Source organism: Symphalangus syndactylus, chromosome 5, assembly GCF_028878055.3.
Source record: "Symphalangus syndactylus isolate Jambi chromosome 5, NHGRI_mSymSyn1-v2.1_pri, whole genome shotgun sequence".
Lineage (NCBI taxonomy): Eukaryota > Metazoa > Chordata > Mammalia > Primates > Hylobatidae > Symphalangus > Symphalangus syndactylus.
Genome location: NC_072427.2, coordinates 58,802,344 through 58,823,100, shown reverse-complemented (window position 1 = coordinate 58,823,100; position 20,757 = coordinate 58,802,344). Strand labels below are relative to the sequence as shown.

The following is a 20,757-nucleotide window of genomic DNA, read 5'->3' as shown; positions in this document are numbered from 1 at the left end:
TCGTGTTCTTATGGTAACGTTAAATCATGGTCAATAAAGGAGGAGTGTGCAGAGAATGAGCAGGTCTCTCCACAGGTTACATTACCATTAAAATGGGTATAAGCCTGTCATACTGAGTTTGTTCATTAACCTTTTCCAGCCAAACTTGTTGAAAGGTGCTCAGGAAGAAATTATTAATTTTGTGTCTGGAGAGAAGCATACAAGTTTTCTTTTAAAAGCCAGCATCAGAGACAGTTTCCACATAATAAAATAAATCCCTTTAGCCCTTTCGTTTGGGAGATTCTATGCAGCTAGATGATCACAAGCTGGAGAAGTTGTCTCCATCATCAGCTTCTCTGTTGTTGTTATGAAATCTACTTACAGTCCTCCATACTAGAGAGATCACCCACAGCAGCTCCTCTAAAACAACTGAGTTAGGGACGGTCATGCTTCATGAAGGACATAGTGAATTCCTAGACTTACTCTTACCCATACAGAGTAAAACTACTGAAGGCGCAGCCCAGATATGTAAGGATGGTACTAGTATCTTCAGTGGATTTAGAAAAAAAAATGCTTGTTTTTGAGAGATGTAATTTCTGCCTAGCTGTCCTGGTCCTAGAGACATGTGCTTTAGAGCTGGGCTCTTTCGAAGGCCAACTCAGCACAATGTCAAGTAGAAATCTCAATCAGATAGGGATGGAAACACTTTCTGATGTTACGACACTTCCAGAAAACAAAGACAAATTCTATGCACTTTTGCTTTTTCTAACGGGCTATGAATTTCACTTTTCTGTTAGGACTTCAGCAGGCTTAATGCCCATGACTGCTTGAGCTTTTCATCTTTTCATTCATGAATTCTACTTGATTTGGTGGTGCCTCATTCTCTTCCAAAGATAGTAATCTGTTTCTTGAAAGAGATCTGTTGGAGCAGGTGTGTGTCTCAGAGACCGTGATTCTTTTTTTTTTTTTTTTTGAGACAGAGTCTCATTCTGTTGCCCAGGCTGGAGTGCAGTGGTGTTATCTTGGTTCACTGCAACCTCCATCTCCCAGGTTCAAGCGATTCTCCTGCTTCAGCCTCCCAAGTAGCTGGGATTACAGGCTCCTGCCACCACGCCTGGCTGATTTTTTTTTTTTTGAGACAGAGTCTTGTTCTGTTGCCCAGGCTGGAGTGCAGTGGCGTGATCTCAGCTCACTGCAACCTCCGCCTCCTGGGTTCAAGCGATTCTCCTGCCTCAGCCTCCCAAGTAGCTGGGATTACAGGCACATGCCACCATGCTTGGCTAAGTTTTTAAAATATTTTTAGTAGAAATGGTTTCACCATTTTGGCCAGGCTGGTCTCAATCTCCTGACCTTAAGTGATCCGCCTGCCTTGGCCTCCCAAAGTGCTAGGGTTACAGGAGTGAGCCACTGCGCCCGGCAGAGACCATCATTCTTAACTATCTTCAAAGACCCTAACTAAGAAAGCCCAGGTGGCCAGTTGGCTCAGGACGAGGTTATAGGCTACTCTGGACAAATTATGGCCAAGATCCACAATTTGATGAAAACAAAATGTCAAGCATAGGAATAGTCCTTTATGTGATATTCCAAAGAAACACAGTTATTTACATAAGCTTCAGAGTATACTTGTCTAAGTCAGTTTAGTTTCCCTGAGCAAGTGAGAATATTACTACTGATTTGATAAGTCAATGAAGCAGAGGCTGATATTCAATTACTAGCTTTGTTTATTGACCCAAGACCTGACCATACCTACTCTGCAATAAGTCTGAGGACAGGAATGTCACCACATCACCAAAGACACTGAATCAGTCTGGGTGGTCAACTCTGGGCCAGTCTGTCACTGATACTATTCCCTATGTTGACAAGGATATGTCCCAGACTTTTCAGCAAAAGCTTCAAATATATTTTACTTCAAAGTATAAGCTAAAACACCCGAAGGCATCGTGCCTCTGGCATGCCTCTTGAGGCATCTCCAGCCTTTCTATATTTTGACAGCTAGTACACTGTGCTAAAAGATTTTCAAGTTACATTTCTGTACCTGCTGAGGAAATGGTAATTTCAGTGTCAACTTCCTGAGCAGAGAAATACTATCGGACATGTTGATGGAATTTGGGGTAAAATGTTTCAGAAAACAGTTTCTTTTTTCCAGAAGCCTTTATGTGCTAACCAAGAATCCCACCTCAGCAAAAGTAGTGTACTTCCATATGCTTACTTGGCTGACTTTAGGGTACAAATGGTGAGCCCGACAGGAATGGGCCCTAGAGAATCTCATCTGGTTTCAGTTTTTATGCTTACCTTGATTGTCTTAGCCAGGCCTTTATACTATGCAGACTGCAATAGCTCCATAGGCCAAGGATTCCAATTTCTATTCCTTGGATTAAGAGTGAGAGAGCACAGCTGTGGGAGGATACTTCCATTCCCATCGCTGGCTTACATGCCAGGAAAAAAGACAAAATACTTGCCTGGGCAGGTTGTAGAGAGGGGCCATCCTGAAGCAGGCCACCACTGCCCTTTTCCGTTGCTTTGATAACAGCTTGTGCCAGACGGCCTTCTTGGACCTCAAAGGCTGTTCCACCTGAGAAGAGATCACATGGGTTGGCGCACATTAGGCTGATCTTCTGGTGGCAGAAGCTAGTCACCTGTAGCCCAGACTTCTTCATTCTGGAAGAATTTTGGCTTCTCAACTGTAGTTAGCAAAATGCACCCAGGAGCAGATGATTTCAGTTGTGAAAGTCTTAGGTTTTCCTCTTTCTCCCAGTTGCTTTTAGTCATTTATTCCCTAATAGCAGCTTAACTGACAGTAGGGGACTTAAATAGGGCATTTGAGCTAATGGCAAGAATGCACAAAACACTGGCAGGGGAAATAATGGAGAGGTCTCCCATTACAGGGCATCGAGATGGCATGTGAGGGTGATTTGGGATGATCCTTGGTCTTTGTTTTCTCAGTCTTATGAGGGCACTTGTACCTGACAGCTGAGTGTGGAGAGGAGCTTTGTACTGTCCAGGGTGTTTCTGCTTCCCCATTCCTCAGGGCAGATGCTCCTTACCTGTTCCAGGTGGAAGACAGCTGCTGAAATTCTCTGCACACGCTCCACTGTCTTTTCCGGATTGAAAGGTTCTTCACTCTTCAGAACATCCTTGTAAAGGTTCAGTTGCCATTTTACAGCTGGGTCATCAGACTGAAAATTGAAGCATACTCATAAGATGAGGAATTTCCTGTACCTCTTATACTGAAGAAGCCTTTTGGTCCTACCATGGTTCTGTAGGAGTCAAGACTCTCCTTCTATTATCGCTTCACTTTCATTTTCTCAATTATCGTCTGGAACACTGTAGATGCTGTATAGGAGCTTCTCATTCTAACTTCTATGTCTCTTAATGCTTCTGTCATATTTTCTATCTCATCATCTCTCTGTGTTGCATTTTGGATGATTTCCTTAAAGCACTCTTCTAATTTATAAATTCTTGTTTCAGCTATGTGTAGCCTATTTTTAACCCATTTATTAGGTTTTTTATTTCAACGATTATTTTTTATTTTTATAATGACTGTGAAGTCTTTTTTCAAACCCATCTCCCCTTCTCCTCTTTAAAAATATAACATCCAATTATTGCTTTATGGGTTCGATTACTTCCTTTATATCTCCTTTAAATGTTTTGATTTTATTTACATTTACATCTCTTTCAATTGCTCCTTATGGTTGAATTCTCTTTGTTTCCTATGCTGACTCTCTAATAGTAGATTTCCTGATGTGCTTTGTAATTAAAAAAAAACATGAGCTTGTCTTCTGGAGGAATTTTACCTATTGGTATCTCAGCTTATATTTTAGGAGGTGGAGGCTCTCCAAGTGGTTATTCCACTTGGGTTTCTCTGTGGAATATTTGTGGGTTTTACTGGTTCAAGGCTAACTTTATGGAAGTTTCTTGCTCTGTATTTATGCATAGTGTGGCTAATTAGGTCCCACACTCCCCTTCCTTTACAATGGTTAAAAAACCAAGCCCCTAAGATTTTTTTTCTGGCCCTAGAGATTCCTTTTTATTGCCTTTTTTTTTCTTCTAGTATATTTTATCCACCATTCCTATATGTTTGGGGTGGAAAGGAAAGACTTTGCATGCTGGCTTAGTTCTCCATCTCAGGGCATAATGTATCTGAGGTAAGAGTTGTTCAGATTCACAGGCTTTAAAACATCTCAAATAGCCTTTAACATGAAAATTATATTTTTTTATTGTACCAACTAGACACAGAATTATTTTGTTTCAAAATCTCTTTAGAGCAGGAGGTGCTAAAACTTCCCCCAGGTGTCCACTGCACTGTTTAACAAGACTTACAGTCAGTAAATTCTGAGACCTAATCTACATCCCACTGCTATGGCCTGACGTTCCCATAATGGGAAATTGGAATAGATGCTTTATTGGGTGCCTCTTTGTATCCTCTTTGTAATAGCTAAGAACAAAAATTAAGGGCAAAAACAAACAAACAAACAAACAAACAAACAAACAAACATTAAGGGCAGTTTATGTACCAGTACATTTTTTTTTTTTTTTTGAGGAGTCTTGCTCTGCCGCCCAGGCTGGAGTGCAGTGGCACGATCTCGGCTCACTGCAAGCTCTGCCTCCCAGGTTCACACCATTCTCCTGCCTCAGCCTCCCGAGTAGCTGGGGCTACAGGTGCCTGTCACCACGCCCAGCTAACTTTTTGTATTTTTAGTAGAGATGGGGTTTCACCGTGTTAGCCAGGATGGTCTCGATCTCCTGACCTCATGATCCGCCCGCCTCGGCCTCCCAAAGTGCTGGGGTTACAGGCGTGAGTCACCGTGCCCGGCCATGTACCAGTAAATTTAAAAAAAAAAAATTTAAAAAAGAGAGAGCTAGTCCTACCAATTAAACACAAATACCCCAAAACTGATTTTGGAACACATATAAGAAGCATGAGTAAATGAAGTGAAAAGCCGGAACCCTGCAGCCAGAAGGAAAGCCTATGTGAGTTCTCACTGCCGTCCTGAGTCATCACCTTTTCCTGCAAGTGCAAGTTGTTCCGCAGATGTTCTCTGACCTCTTCATCTGTGTCCCTCTGTGGAAAGAGATGTCAGATTTTATTCCCGGAGATCACCATGGAACTGTCAAGTAGCACATGGGGATGTATGGAGAGTCAACGCACAGTTTTGCTGGGATCTTTATCAGAAGAACAAAAGAAAAAATATTCCAGAGATTTGTCCCAAAGGGCACACACTGGCTTCCAAACCAGTTTTAAAGATGAGGGCATCTTGCCTCCATATACACTGGTTTCTGCTCATCTGCTCTCCGCCCCCCAGGGGAGGGGGACTAACCCTTCAGGGGCTGAATGCCTATCACTACACCACGTGGATCACACACTCAGCCCAGGCAGATGGGCAGCTTACATGGCCGTATCGAGATTTTGCGAGGGAGATCAGCTCCTGGTCGCCTGGAGTACACATATTCAAACCAATGGGCAGCATTTTCTTGAGTGCAGCCACGATGAGGGAGGTCTGGATGGAATACAAGTCTCCCCGCCGCTTTGTCTTCTTCCGCTCCTGGTCTTGTCCTCCAGACTAGGAGATGATGTTGAAATAAACAGAGAGGGGCTCAGTGATTCTCCCAAAGGAATGGCCTCCTGTCAGAGGCAGCCTGCCTCCTTGTGGCCCCGTCAGTATAGGGTGGGCCTTACTACACTTCAAAGGACAGTGAAAAGAGTGTGTTGAACAAAGATGAATTAGGTAGCCATCAAAGACCAGCCATAACCCTGAGCCTTCTCCTTCTGCACATGCACACAGAGCCACATAACTAAACACACATCACCAACGCCTATTGCTCACTCAGTTCTGGACTGAACAAGTAAACTGGTGTTCTACAAAAAGAATGATTTGTTAACTGACAAAAATGGCCCCAGAAAAGTTCTGAGAATTCTGATGCTGGGGAATCACTAAAAATGTGAAAGAGCATCCAGCACAGAATAATTGCTCTGTGTTTTCAAAGCTGAAGCTGGTGTTTTGGAGCACCTCACCATAGCCTCCTCACCATGAGCCAGTGCAAATTCTTACAAGAAAAGGAAAATCGAAAGTAGGGCTGCTTTGGAATCCAGCTGAAGGAAAGTTAGGAGAAAAACTGAAGACATGAAAGAAAGGAACTCCTCAGTCCATGGAAGCTCATTCTTTGGCTTATGCCTTCTCATCCTTTTCAGAGAGAGTTCACTCAGTGAAGTTGTAGGTTTAAGAGAGGAATCCAGGCCAGGTGCGGTGGCTCACACCTGTAACCCCAGCACTTTGGGAGGCTGAGGCGGGTGGATCACCTGAGGTCAGGAGTTTGAGACCAGCCTGGGTCTACTAAACATACAAAAGTTAGCTGGGCATGGTGGCACACGCCTGTAATCTCAGCTACTTAGGAGGCTGAGGCAGGAGAATTGCTTGAACCCATGAGACAGAGGTTGCAGTGAGCCGAGATCACGCCATGGCACTACAGCGTGGGTGACAGAGCAAGACTCGGCCTCAACAACAACAAAAAACATTAAAAAAAAAAAAAAGAGAGAGAGAGGAATCCAGTGTACTGGGCTATGACACAATAGCAGCCCCAGGGAACCCACTGAGAACCCTCAGCATCCACAGCACAAGGAAATCACTTGGTGGGTCCAGGTGGGCTCAAGGAAACAAGGCTCTGCGGTTACTCAGTTTTCATAATTCCAGGTTCCAGAGACGCAGAGCTGCTCACGTGGTACGTCCTTGCAGGACTGGGCCTCAGTGGGCACTTGCTGGAAGTGGGGAGAGCTGGGCAGCCAGAAGCAAGTCAGGGACTCCGGGAAAGAAGCGGTGCTCACCAAAGCTTTGCACTATGAGGTACTATGGAGTGTTTGCAGTAATGAGGGGGCAGCACTGTGGTTTATCATGACATACAGATACAGGGCTCTGGGAGCACGCCAGATGCCTCCCCTGGAACTGGCACTCAAGACCTGGTCCTCCTGGGCTTGGGCAGAATTCATTTTATGGGAAAAGGCTTTTGGAAGAGAAGAGTAGGGTCAGAATTAACACTGTCTTGGGACTAATCTCTTTAAATTGCTTTCCAAAGGGCAAAAGAGTTTCATAATTATTAACGGACACTCTTAAGAACAGTGTAATTTCTTTCAGCACTTGTGGTGGCTGCAATTTCAGGTGGTTGTATCACAATATCACAGAAACCACAGCAAAATCTCTGGCCAGCAGAACCCCTGTCTGGCCAAACATTGCCAGAAAATTCTATCGGTTGCAGGGGTATCTTGTGTCCAGTGCTCCAAAACACCAGTCAGCCCCTGGACGGCAGTGGGAGGGGCAGTAAGAAATATAAAGAGGGAAAGAAATGGGGCTAAGAGGAGGAGGCTCCTGGTGTTCCAGAAAACAGCAGGAAGGGAGAGCTGCTTCACTGAGTGTGTGCCAACTATCACTGGCTGAGTGCTTGCTGGGCTCCTCATCATTCTACCACCAGGTTTAAAATTCTAAAGGTTGCGACTCAGGGCAAAACTCATTTATAGTCTAAATTACCCTTGAAAATGTTTCAAATCATCCATAAAACAGAACCTGGTTATATGTATATAAACTATGTGATATCACATATGTATACATGTAAAATATAAATGGCAATACACAGCATGCAATCGAATAAATATGCCTAAAAGTGTAATTACGTGGATTTGATTACACACTCTAAATTATTTCCTGCTCACCCTCTATTTGATTGGGCCAATCTCATGTTCTTCTAATCATAAATGCTGCATATGCAATATGACTCCAAATGTGCCTGCTACTTATATAAAACATTTATGATCCTCCCAAAACCCCTGAAACCAGTCAGTTTTGTAAATGAGAATGGGATTGCTCAGGGAAGTTAAGCAATTTTTCCAAGATCACATAGCAAGTAAGCCTCTGAGCTATCCAGATGCAAGTCTATCTCGCCTGGGCTCCATCTTCCTTTCCTAACTAAGAGCTGCATGTGCCCTAGTTCCTGCGCATCTCCCCTTCTTCACTGCATAGTGTAGAGCAGAGGTTTGGGAGAATGGCAGCCGACACACATTAATTAAGAGGAAGAGAAAATGTTCAGTTATAACCTGAAACTGTAACTGGGAAATTCTCCCAGGGTAGTCTTTGGAAGACTCTCTTTGAATCATGGGAGCCTTATACAGGAGGCAGGACACCTACAGTGTGAAAGGGCTGAGACCACTAACAAAAAATAGGACTCTGACCCTGGGTAGCACCACGAGGAGTAGTCCCCTGGGTTCTCAAGCCCTGTCAGTCATCCCTATCTCTATTAGTGTGGTGGCTGCCGAGAGGGCAGCTGGAGAAGGGAGCAGAGATAGCAAGGAGACCTCGGTTAGGGTGAGGCTTGGCTGGCTTCCCCGGCTTCCCCATTCCAAGGCCTACATTCACTCTTTGACAGGCAGTTGTCTTCCCTGGTGCAGGCCTGGGGGACCTCCAGGCGGGAAAACCCATTCTGTACCACCCCCATGGTGATCACAGTGCAGAGGGGGCCAGAGCCTGGCACCTCTAATACTAGGACAGAAAAGACACGTCATGCATTTGACCTGTACCTTTACTTGCATGGCCTGTGTGGAAAGACAAAAGAAAAGAAACAAGGAGAAGAGTCAGTCAGTAAAAGCAGGGCTCTAAGGCATAAGGCACTATATGTTAGTTATAGCTTCTTAGCCCCCATTTCTCAGCCAACACAACAGAAACTCAGTGGTTCTGGAAGCCAGTTGAGCATAGCATGAAGAGTGAGTGGGAGGTTAGGACGGAGGTTAATTTGGTCAAAGGACTTACATCCAGACCAAGCAATCTACTTCTCAGGTAAGGTCAACCCAGAAGCAGCCTTCCAGAGTGTATGGCACTCAGACCCAACCCAGGCTGGTCTTTAGATCTAGTGAGTTCTTGTGGGTGGCCAGATCTGAAGTCTTTGCCCCTTCTACCTCCCTCCTTTCACCTGGATAGGCTATAGACAATCTGTCATATAACCAAAGAGCCGACTTTTCTTTCTTCCTTCTACCCACCACATTAGCAACATCTGTGGCTACAGAGAGGGGAGAACTGAGCTAAGGGGCAATGCTTGTGCTTATGTTAAAAGAAGGCAGCGTAGGCCAGACACAGTGGCTCATGCCTGTAATCCCAGCACTTTGGGAGGCCAAGGTGGGAAGACCACTTGAAGCTAGGAATTTGAGACCAGCCTGGGCAACATAGCCACTATCTTTACAAAAAAAAAAAAAAAAAAAATTCAGCTGGGTGTGGTGGTGTGTGCTATAGTCCCAGCTACTAGGGATGCTGAGGTAGGAGGATCACTTGAGCTCAAGAGTTCGAGGTTGCAGTGAGCTATGATCACACCACTGCACTCCAGACTGGGCAACAGAGGGACACCCTGTCTTAAAAAAAAAAAAAAAAAAACAATGAAAAAAGAAGATTTATTAACAAAAAGTACTCTAGGAATATCCAAAGTGATTCAGGATCACCAAAAAAACTAAAAGACGGAGCGTTTCCCTTCTTGTGCCACAACGTTTAAACATACCTTAGGGTGGGGCTACAGATTCTAATTTTATTTGTTCTGTCACATATTGCTAAGATTAGTTAACTCATTGCAATTTTCTAATGAAATGCTTTTAAAAATTTGGTGGTGGAAACATTTTATTTTCTTTCACTTTCTTCCTTTTTTTTTTTCTTAAGAGACAGGGTTTCGCTATGTTGCCCAGGCTCGTATTGAACCCTCGGCCTCAAGTGATCCTCCCTCCTTAGCTTCCTAAAGTACTAGGATTACAGGCATGAGCCACCACACTGGCCCATGTTTTATTTTCTTACTAGAAATGTACAGATTCCTACACCTTCAAAATCATTTCATCTCCCCACGCTTACATCATAAACTATCACCAGTAGTTAGCTTATAATCAGACAGTCGATTTTGTGTGTGGAACTTAAAAGACAGACACAGGCTTTTGTGGGGTAAGTGACTTTGAGGACACATCACAAGGGGACGGCACAGGGAGAGCTGGTGTCAGGCTTCTGAACAAAGGCAAGCCCGGGCCTTGGGAAGCTCTTGTCCCACTGAGAAGGTAACCGAAGCAATGACAAGTCAACCCAACATTAGACAGAGGAAATGGAGACTTTCTGTAAGTCAGTCTGAGAATGCGAAGCAAGAGATAGAGTGAGAGAAGGAGGGCAGGAGGGAAGGAAGAAATGGTGGAGAGAAGGGGGGGAGAGGAGGAGAAAGGTGGGGGGTGAAAGGGGAGGGGGAGGGGAGAAGAAGAGGATGAGTGTGTGTTCCTGTGTGCATGTTTACGAGAGAGAGAGAGACAGAGACACAGTATGCACACATGCCTGTGAGTACACAGCAGAAGTGCAAGAACAAAGGGAATAAAAACAAAAGAGAAGGCGGGGCGCGGTGGCTCACGCCTGTAATCCCAGCCCTTTGGGAGGCCGAGGCGGGCGGATCATGAGGTCAGGAGATTGAGACCATCCTGGCTAACACAGTGAAACCCCGTCTCTACTAAAAATACAAAAAATTAGCTGGGCATGGTGGCGGGCACCTGCAGTCCCAGCTACTCGGGAGGCTGAGGCAGGAGAATGGTGTGAACTTGGGAGGCAGAGCTTGCAGTGAGACGAGATCACACCACTGTACTCCAGCCTGGGCGACAGAGTGGGACTCTGTCTCAAAGAAGATGAAAAAAAAAAAAAAAGAGAAAAGTGGTAGGGGAGGGAATGAATGAGGGAGAATGAGCAAGAAAATTCACTCACACATGTAAGTGTGAATGCCCTTGAAAAACTCAAAGACAGCTTCTAAAACATTTCCTGTCCTTTTTCGATCCACTGAAATCACGCTTCATGGGGTGGAGTGGCTTTGAACCATGAGGCACTCTAATATTTCCTGCATCACAACACTTTTTTTATTTTATTGTTTATAACCTTGGTCAAGGAACTGGCATTTCTTGGGCTGAACACATTCTAACTTACCATTCCCTTCTGAAGAAGCTGCTGTCATTTTTCCAGAAACAAAAAAAGTTTCAAAACAAAACAAAAAACACTTGCTCAGCTTAGTTACATTTAGCTTAACATACATTTGCAAACTGGTGTTATATACACAAAATATACAATGAGCTCTCACAAGCAAAATCTGCTTTGACTGACCCAGAAAAATAACGTTATCTTTGAAGTGACCTTCGACTAATCAAGTAGTAACAGCGTGGCTCACTGTATATTTTCTCCACTTCCTTTCCATTCGCAATGGCATATGTGGTGTGTGTGGCATAGGGCATTCATATACACATACCTCCACAAAGCCTGCCATATGCACTGAGGCTAACTTCATTTTTACAACACCAGAATTCAGTTAAGAGTGGAGATAAAAGCAAGTACAGGTCACTGTTCAGATCAGGTAGTAGAGAGAACATCTAATTGCAGGGAGGCAAAGGCAATAGGGAGTCAACTGATAAGGAAGAATACTCCTGCCCTAATCCCTCAATATGTAGTTCCACATCCAAAAAATACCAGAAATGGCTAGGAGTTATTGCTTATCAGAGGCATGGCATCTCTTGGTCTGAGATAATGCACTGCATTTCTCAAATATTACTGTATCCTAGAGATACTGTTGAAACTGACTTTCAACCAGAACATCTCAGTAGAGCTGGGAGAAGTCAGGTAGTAAGCTCAATCCCATTCTGCAGATTGGTAAATTGGGACCCAGAGGAGTTAAGTGAATGATGCAAGGTGTAGCTCTAGCCAACAGCTGGGCCAGGGGCAAGACTTAGCTTCCTTTCACCTTCTGGTCTATTTACCACTACATGGTGTCTCAACTCAGGCAACAGGAACAGTATGAACACTTGTTACCCTGAGGACCATGGCAAATATTATTCAACATCTAGGGAGTGTCCTCTCATCCATTCTTACATTGTAATTTTGATCCTATCCCATGTAGCTCAGAAATAATTGGCATATGACAACAACAGAAATGAAACAAAGGACTTTGCTTCTACAGACTAACCGGACCAGCAAGGAAGAAGCCCACCTTCTGAAAATGACCATTCTTTGTCAAGAAGAAAACACCCCCTTTTCCTCATTCAGTGATGTGAATGAACAAAATGTCAGGTTAGTTTGTTAGTAGGTGGGTTTTGAAATGCCATTTTTTGTTACCTCATCTTTTTCCAAATGTAAACCCAAGTACCTTGAGCATTCATTCATTACCAGAGGCTTGAGATGTCTTTGCCATTTCTGCTCATCCAGGATCCAAGTCCTGGTATCAGATTCATTTCCATTGCTTTGTGACCGTTCCCTGACAATCCCAATGGATGTTAGCTGGTTCAGTCCTGAGCCATTCAATCTACCCCAATTTGAAGATAAGGCCAGGAGCTGTGGCTCACGCCTGTAATCCCAGCACTCTGGGAGGATGACGTGGATCACTTGAGGTCAGGAGTTCGACACCAGCCTGGCCAACGTGGCGAAACTCCATCTCTACTAAAAATACAAAAATTAGCCGGGTGTGGTGGTGTGCACCTGTAGCTCCAGCTATTTGGGAGGCTGAGGCAGGAGAATCGCTTGAATCTGGGAGGCAGAGCTCACAGAGAGCCGAGATCACGCCACTGCACTCCAGCTGGGCAACACAGTGAGACTCCATCTCAAAAAATTTAAAAAAAAGATAGTATGGAATCTGTCTGGGATTTATTGACTTTCTGTAGGTAGATGAGTCAAAGAAGAGGCTGTGATACCTATAAGAAGACCTGCAGAGGCAACTTAAGATAAGCTAGCTGTCCCAGAAACGTGGATTTGAAAGAACTCAACCCCGTCTACATCATATGACAATAGTGTTTACCAAAAGACAAATGCAAAATGAATTTTGAAAAATCAAATAAAACTAAAGCACAACGGATCCCTTTGCAGCAAAGATTCCTCATGAATGTGATTGCTCTACTTTGTATGTACATAATTTTGTTTGTCAAACTTTATCAAACAATGCATACTAAAAGTGTATACTTAGAGTATACTATAAACTCTAACAGTCAATTTCTATATGTTGGAAGAAATGTGTCAACATAAATAAAAGCAACAGAAAGCTCAGAATGATCGCAGCTGACTAGAGCTAGCTATGCTTGGTGGAGCTCTAGGTGCTAAAGTTTTCATTTTTGGTGTCATACCAGCCCCTTGTCTGCAGCTTATATATGAGACCTCCATCCCACATGGTTATTTGGAAAGATGCCCAAGGGCTTTGTTACAAAAACCCACGATTCTCATCTTTCCAGAACTGACTTTTCCTTCTGAGGGTCCCCATGCACACTCCACCTTGATGTTCCTCAAAGGCAGCACTGTACCAGCAATGAGAGAGATGCACATCTCAGGTATTAATGTCACTTATACTTGACATATAAAATCAACCCTCATTGAGGCACATTTCTCAGGGGTACAGAGTCAAGGGTAAGCCATAACAGCTGGTAACAAAACATCACATTTAAGTAGGCTTTGCTTTTGTATGTACACTTGAAGAAGTATGTCTGAGAAGTGTCTTAAATCAAAATAATGAAGCCTCAGTGTGCAGAGCTGACGCAAGAGGAGCTGGGAGGCTAACTTGTGCCCCTTGTATTCCCGCTATGCTCCTCTCTATAGGTTACTCTTTTTTCAGACTGATGTCTGATATGCCCTTTTTCAAACATTTCCTAAAGGGAATGGACAAATGTTTGGCTTTCTGAGTGCAACTGTCATGAAAAAGTAACAGAGGGCATTAAGAGATCAACACAGCTGAAATAAAACAGGTATTGGATATTACAGATAGGAGGAAAACAAGCATGATGTAAAAGTACGTGCTGTCAAAATCTACAAAGCAAGGTAATTTTTTCCTAGCTATCAAAAGGTGGCTCTAGGCATGTGTATTTCTGTATCCTCACTACACAGGAAGTAGTTCTATTTTAAAACCACTAACAGTAGCTTTTATTTTGGAGACCTCTCAGATGCCTTAGGCAAGTCTTGAAACTTAACCTTTTTGACATACAAGCAGCTATTTATTCATAAAATGTGATGACCATGCTTATTTGAGAGCAGTTTCTTTTGGCTCGTTCTCAAAGAAACAGCAGCAGAGACTGTTGATTATGTAGTTTGACCTAAATGCAGTATGGTGTTACCCCCAGAAAATATGAAACAGATCCAAGTCCCGGCTGAGGTTAAGGTTGAGGAGTTTTTGGAATTGATTTCTAAGGACTTACTTTTGACATCTTGCTTTTGCTGTCTCCAGTTAAAAATGCCAAATTATTAATTTCATTCTGAATCACAAAATTTTGCTCTTCCCTCTTGAAGTTCTAAGTGGGAAAGAATTGAAAAAGCAAACATTACAAGAAAGTTCTGTAAACCAAAAATAAGATTCTAAGCTCCCCAAGTAACTGAATAGACCCCTCCTCTCAGCCGAGGTGATTCCAAAGACACCCGAAAAACTAATTCATTCCATGATGAGAAGAGGAGGTCAGGCATGTCTCATTATACTCTCTCCCTTTTAGAGTTTAGGCACATATGACCAGCATTAACATTAAAATAGAGATCTTAAGACTGACAAAATAGATTCTTGGTAGCAATAAGACACCAAATTCCAACCTGACTGTAGTATAGCATGACATGACAGACAGCAGGCCTTAAAGGAAATAAAAATATTTGACCCCAAAATATATTTATTTGACATATTTTGAAAGGGCTCTGCAAAGCTGTCTCTCCTGTGGTGAAAATTCACATTCTGGAGAGAATCCCCTTCCCTTTCCTGGTCTTTTCCTGATCTTGAAGAGATTAAATGAGAGTCTAGCACCTTTTAAATGTCTGAATATGAAACAAATGTCACCTGTTGTCTCTATGGGTGGCCACATATGAGACTTCATCTACATAATAACAATGTTGGTCTCCACAATCCTTTGTCTTAACTCAGATACTGTTTCTATTGATTCCAGGTTTTTAGATAATAACCCTTTCTGACTGACAACTGTCAATCAGAAAATTTTTGAATCCATCTATGACCTGGATGCCCAGTACCTACCCCTGTAAGATGTCCTGCCTTTCTGGGCTAAACCAAGGTATACTTTACATGTATTGATTTACGCCTCTGTCAGTAACTTCTGTCCCACTGAAGTGTATAAAGTCAAGCTGTAACCCAACCACCTTGGGTACATGTTCTCAGGACCTCCTGAGGCAGTGTCATGGGTCATGGTCCTCACATTTGGCTCAGAATACATCTCTTCGAATATTTTACAGTTTGGCTTTTTTTTCATCAACAGTTTTCCACGGTCTGCAGCTTTCACAACCATTCTAAACCCAGGGCCCAAATGTGTTCTTACATGAGATTTACACCACAGGATGAAGACTTCTGCCACCATGCGGAAGAGCTGGTCAGAATCAGCATCAGGGCTCTTCAGCCAGTTAGATCTGGGTCCAAAAGTAAATGAATAGGCATTTGAATTTCAGTAGGGATTAAAATATTCACACCCTAAAAATTATACCAGCACTGGAGACACACATTTATCCAGATCAAACTGCATTCTCATATGAAAGCAATAATCAGGGAGACTAAATAGCAATATATTCCTTAAACATTTAGATATAGGTACATAATTACAGTAGATTTCTTGAAAGATCTACAATAATTATTTCCATTTGCCAAAGGATTCAAGAATTACCTTAGCAAACTGATGTCCGAAATCAACATTTCAAAATGGTCAAAAGTAGGTTATGTGTTTTCTTTAAACTGATTAGTTGATTAAGGTTACGCTCTAAGTTTTGGGACATGCTTCCTTTAATATATAAGGCTAGCAAAGGTAGGCAAGTCTTGGTCACTATGACATCTAACCTTGTCCTTGACACTTGTCATTGTCAAATCTCTGAAATTCTGAGCACTCATGTCCCACCCTTTTTCCTTTAAAGCCAGTTTCATCATTGAAATTTGTAAGATAATGTTTTTCACTGTGATCTGAAGTGTATAAGCAGAGATCAATTATCCTCATCTATGCCCTCTAAAATGGTTTGAAGATTCCCTATAAATAAGCATTACTCATTAAAAAAAAAATAGACTGGTTAAGAAATTTTGCAGTAGCACCAAGAAGGCTGAACTGCAGTTTCAGGAATTCAGTCGTTTCTGTAAGCTGTCTTGCCATGAAGTAGCTTACATATTCAAATTAAACTGTATTTCCAAGGGCTGGGTGAGTTGTCATTTTCAAATGTCTACATAGAGTAACTAAACAAACAAAAAACAAAAAACCCCCACTGTTGCTCTGCTCAACACTTCTGATATCAAATATGTGGGGTTTTTCTCACATAAAACAATTCTTCAACTCTTCAGACACTGACTGAGTGCCCTACAATTCAAATATGACACTAACTACCTGGATTTAGTGCAGTCCCCACAGGTGAAGGGCTCAGACGCACAAGCCTGCCTCTCACTTCAGATGCCGGTCTCAAGTCCCAGGTTGTGACTTGTACTTCTGACCAACTGGCTATAACCAACCCCTTCATTGGGTTCAATAATTTGCTAGAGCAGCTCACAGAACTCAGGAAAATACTTGATTTACTATTAGCAGTTTATTGTAAAGGACACAACCAAGGAATAGCCAAATGAAAGAGATGCATGGGGCAAGGTGTGGGGGAAGAGGCAGGGAGCTTCCATGCCTTCTCCAGGCACACCACCTTCCCAGTACCTTTGTGTGTTCAGCAACATGGACGTCTCCAAACCCCATAGCTTAGGGGTTTTTTTTGTGGTGGCTCCATCATTATATAGGCATGATTGGTGAAACCACTGGCCGTTGGTTATTAAACTCAATATCCAGCCCCTCTCCTCTCCCCAGAGGTTAGGGGAGGGTAAATGGTGGCGGGGCTGAAAGCTCCAACCCTCTAATTGCAGAGTTGGTACATCTGGCAACCAGTCTTCATTCTCCAAGAGTCACCTCATTAGAATAAACTCAGGTATGGTTGAAAGGGGCTTAGTATGAATAACAGAAGATGTTCCTTTCATCCCTTTCCCTCAGGAAATTCTATGAGTTTTAGGAGCTCTGCGCCAGGAAGGAGAGATGAAGAGCAAATACATATTTATTATATCGAAATATCACAGTGACACAAGTTAAACTATTGTCTTTCTTTAGTTAAAAAAAAATTGCGTCTCAAAATGGTTTAAAAAACCTGATGCCTCTTGCCTCATGTAGGGTAACAGCTACCAAAAGCCAGTTCCCTAAGCCCTAGGACATCAGAATGAATTGTTGTGGGTAGCCTGTACCTCCTTCCCATTCATGAGAAGCACCAGCCTAAGAAATGTAGACTCATGAGGCCAAGATCACTCTGGGATCCTTCTCTTATCTCCTGAATTCCTTACTGCCCTTGGTTCCAGCCTCAGGGACATTCTTATCTAATCTCTCTTGTTTTCAGATTCAAGCAGCCTCTCCTTCATATAGCTGACATTACTGGTTGCCTACTCAATATTCATTCTCCTCTTCTTCCATAGTAACAAACCCCATTTTGTTCAGGGTGGAACTATGCCCTGCTAAAGATCACATTACACAGCTTCCCTTTAACTATAGGTATGTAACTAAGTTCAGATCAATAAGATGAATGTAGAAGTTGTTGGATGGGCCTCCTGGAAATAAATCTCTAAGAAGGGATCAGATAGCTGAAGGTGCCTTTTTGCCTTTCTCCTGTTGATTTCCTACTTCCTGTCTGGAATGAAAATATGATGGCTGGAACTCTAATTGGCTTATTATATCATAAAGTAACTTCAAAGATGGAAGGCAATGTTGAGAATATAAAGACAAAGGAATGAGGCTGGACATGGTGGCTCACACCTGTAATCCCAGCACTTTGGGAGGCTGAGACAGGTGGATCACTTGAGGTCAGGAGTTTGAGACCAGCCTGGCCAATGTGGTGAAACCCCATCTCTACTAAAAAAATACAAAAATTAGCTTTGCATGGTGGTGGGCACCTGCAATCCCAGCTACTCGGGAGGCTGAGGCAGGAGAACCACTTGAGCCTGGGAGGCGGAGGTTGCAGTGAGCACCGAGATTGTGCCATTGCACTCCAGCCTGGGCCACAGAGCAAGACTCTGTCAAAGAAAGAAAGAAAGAAAGACAGAAAGAAAGACAGAAAGAAAGAAAGAAAGAAAGAAAGAAAGAAAGAAAGAAAGAAAGAAAGAAAAGAAAGGAAAGAAAGAAAGAAAGACAAAGGAATGAGGCTTTCTAACGAGGAACGATACTGGCCCTAGCTCAACTATCTTTGGACTTCTTTTCCGTGTGAGATTAAATTTCTCATTTGTTTAAGCCACTATAGCCAATTCTCCATTACTAGCAGCCAAATGAAATTCAAACTTGAGGCTTGAGGTTGGCAATGCTTTCTGTTTTCTTTTCTATTGATTTCTCAGGGTCAAATGTCAAATTTTATCACAACTACCAGCTATTCATTCCTTAGTGTTTTGGTTTAAATGAGCTTGACAGGTTTTCGAGATGCCTTCAGTGGGAAAAGATGAGGGTCATATCCTATCTAGCCAAGGAAAAGCACAGCCACGGGGACTATGAGTAGCAAGAGCATCAGGAACAAAATCTTGGGTAACGTTTCTTGGTGGGAGAAGGAAGAAGATTTTCATCTTGTTGCCTTTGTGTGAGAATGCAGTTTCAGTTGAACATATTTTTCTTTGGCCATCCCTCTTCTAAGAGGCAGACATTTGCTCTTTATCTCTAGGGAGGTTCTTTCTTCAAGCTCAGAGTGATAAGTGCAATGAAAAACATCTCATTAAAGGTTTTCCCCTAGGCACACAAGTCAAGGAAAGTATTTGTGGGAGAATGGAAGATCCTCACCCAGCTGTTCACATTCGCTCATACCCTCTCTGCCCCCAATTAATGCAACAAGGTGCTTCTCCTGCTTGCTCCCAGTCTCCTACGGGATTCATCATCTCTGTCAATATTTAGTCGCTTGATTTTCTTGTAGATACCTAGCTGATCTGTGGGTCTCTTTTATTATCTGCACTGCTTGCTGCCAAAAGGCAGTTGGAAAACTCAAGGCTGTAGGCAGAGAAGAAGACTGGGTTTAGAGGTAACCATCAGAGATTCTGCCATATGGAGGAGATGGCACGTCACTCAAATAAGGCATATTGTCCTCATTAAGTAATTTCTCATCCCTCAGCTCCATCCAACCCTTCCGAATCTCCAATGTCTATTTTTCTACACTCTATGTCCATGTGGACACATTATATAGCTCCCACCAAGTGAGAACATGTAGTATTTGAGTTTCTGTTTCTGAGTTGTCTCATTTAAGATAATGGCCTCCAATCCATCCACGTTGCTAAAAAAGACATGATTTTGTCCCTTTTAATCACTAAATAGTATTCCACTGTGTACGTATATGTGTATCCCACTTTTTTTAAATGCAGGCATCCATTGATAGATGCTTGGGTTGATGGCATATCTTTGCTGTTGCGAATAGTGCTGCAATAAACATATGAGTGCAAGTATCTTCTTGATATAATGATTCCTTTTCCTTTGGGTAGATGCTTAGCAATGAGATTGCTGGACTGCATAGTAGGTCTAATTTTAGTTCTTTGAGAAATTTCCATACTGTTTTCCAGAGAGGTTGTATTGGGTGATGGTCACGCCAAAAGTCCAGACTTTGCCACTAAGCAATGTATCTATGTAGCAAAACTGTACTTGTAACTCTTAAATTTATAACAACAACCAAAAGAGCAGCAGCAACCTAAGTGGATGAAATAACTGAGCACAGTCACAGGAAAAACAAGAAGCATAAGAACAGAATCCTGGGGGGTAGCGAAAGTAAGGAGATTCAGACTTCCATTTTCTTTTTTTTTCTGAGATGGAATCTCGCTCTGTAGCCCAGGCTGGAGTACAGTGGCGCAATCTCGGCTCACTGCAAGCTCCGCCTCCTGGGTTCAGGCCATTCTCCTACCTCAGCCTCCCGAGTAGCTGGGACTACAGGCACCCGCCACCATGCCCGGCTCATTTTTTGTACTTTTAGCAGAAACGGGGTTTCACCGTGTTAGCCAGGATGGTCTTGATCTCCTGACCTCATGATCTGCCCGCCTCGGCCTCCCAAAGTGCTAGGATTACAGGCGTGAGCCACCGCGCCCGGCCCAGACTTTCATTTTCAAAAAGACAAATGGGGCTGGTCGCGGTGGCTCACGCCTGTAATCCCCAGCACTTTGGGAGGCTAAGGTGGGTGGATCACCTCATGTCAGGACTTCAAGACCAGCCTGATCAACATGGTGAAATCCCGTCTGTACTAAAAATACAAAATTAGCCAGGCGTAGTGGCACATGCCTGTAATCCCAGCTACTCGGGAGGCTGAGGCAGGAGAATCACTTGAACCCAGGAGGTGTAGGTTGCAGTGAGCAGAGATCACGCCACTGCACTCCAGCCTGGGCGACAGAGCGACACTTTGCCCCAGAAACAAAAACAAAACAAAACAAAAAACAACAGACAAATGATCAGGTTTTGAAAGAAAATGAAGCCATGCTCCTGTGTTCACAGTCAGCATGTCTACTTCAGAGGTAAGAGCTTTTTTCAACTTTGTTCCAAAGCCTCCCCTAGAGGACCAAGCCTGAGGCAGTTGCTGCATGGGATTTACTCTAACTCCCTTCAACAGTTTGAGAGATAGGTTTTCACCAAAAATCTCACTATTTAAAGTTCAATGCTAAGTTCCAAATATTTCTGACTCCCAGGAAGGAGGCTAAGAAGCTGATAACCTTTTAGAAAGAGAGACTTGTTTAGGTCGGGTGCAGTGGCTCATGCCTGTAATCCCAGCACTTTGGGAGGCAGAGGCAGGCAGA

At 43.1% G+C, this 20,757-nt stretch overlaps 1 protein-coding gene across 4 annotated transcripts in view; it reads right to left on the bottom strand.

Annotated features, from left to right (window-relative positions):
• The window catches only part of RYR3 (ryanodine receptor 3), a 565,081-nt gene that overhangs the window by 53,176 nt on the left and 491,148 nt on the right, over positions 1-20,757 (bottom strand). For 2 of the 4 annotated variants that reach the window (XM_055278588.2, XM_055278590.2), the window contains exons 68-74: positions 15,284-15,371; positions 14,174-14,266; positions 8,540-8,554; positions 5,370-5,540; positions 4,982-5,041; positions 3,024-3,155; positions 2,439-2,551 (exon numbers count right to left, since the gene is read on the bottom strand). In XM_055278588.2, the coding sequence (XP_055134563.2) occupies positions 2,439-2,551; positions 3,024-3,155; positions 4,982-5,041; positions 5,370-5,540; positions 8,540-8,554; positions 14,174-14,266; positions 15,284-15,371 (672 nt within the window). The remainder of the gene's footprint in view (positions 1-2,438; positions 2,552-3,023; positions 3,156-4,981; positions 5,042-5,369; positions 5,541-8,539; positions 8,555-14,173; positions 14,267-15,283; positions 15,372-20,757) is intronic. The other 2 variants (XM_055278589.2, XM_055278591.2) reach the window with 1 other exon arrangement.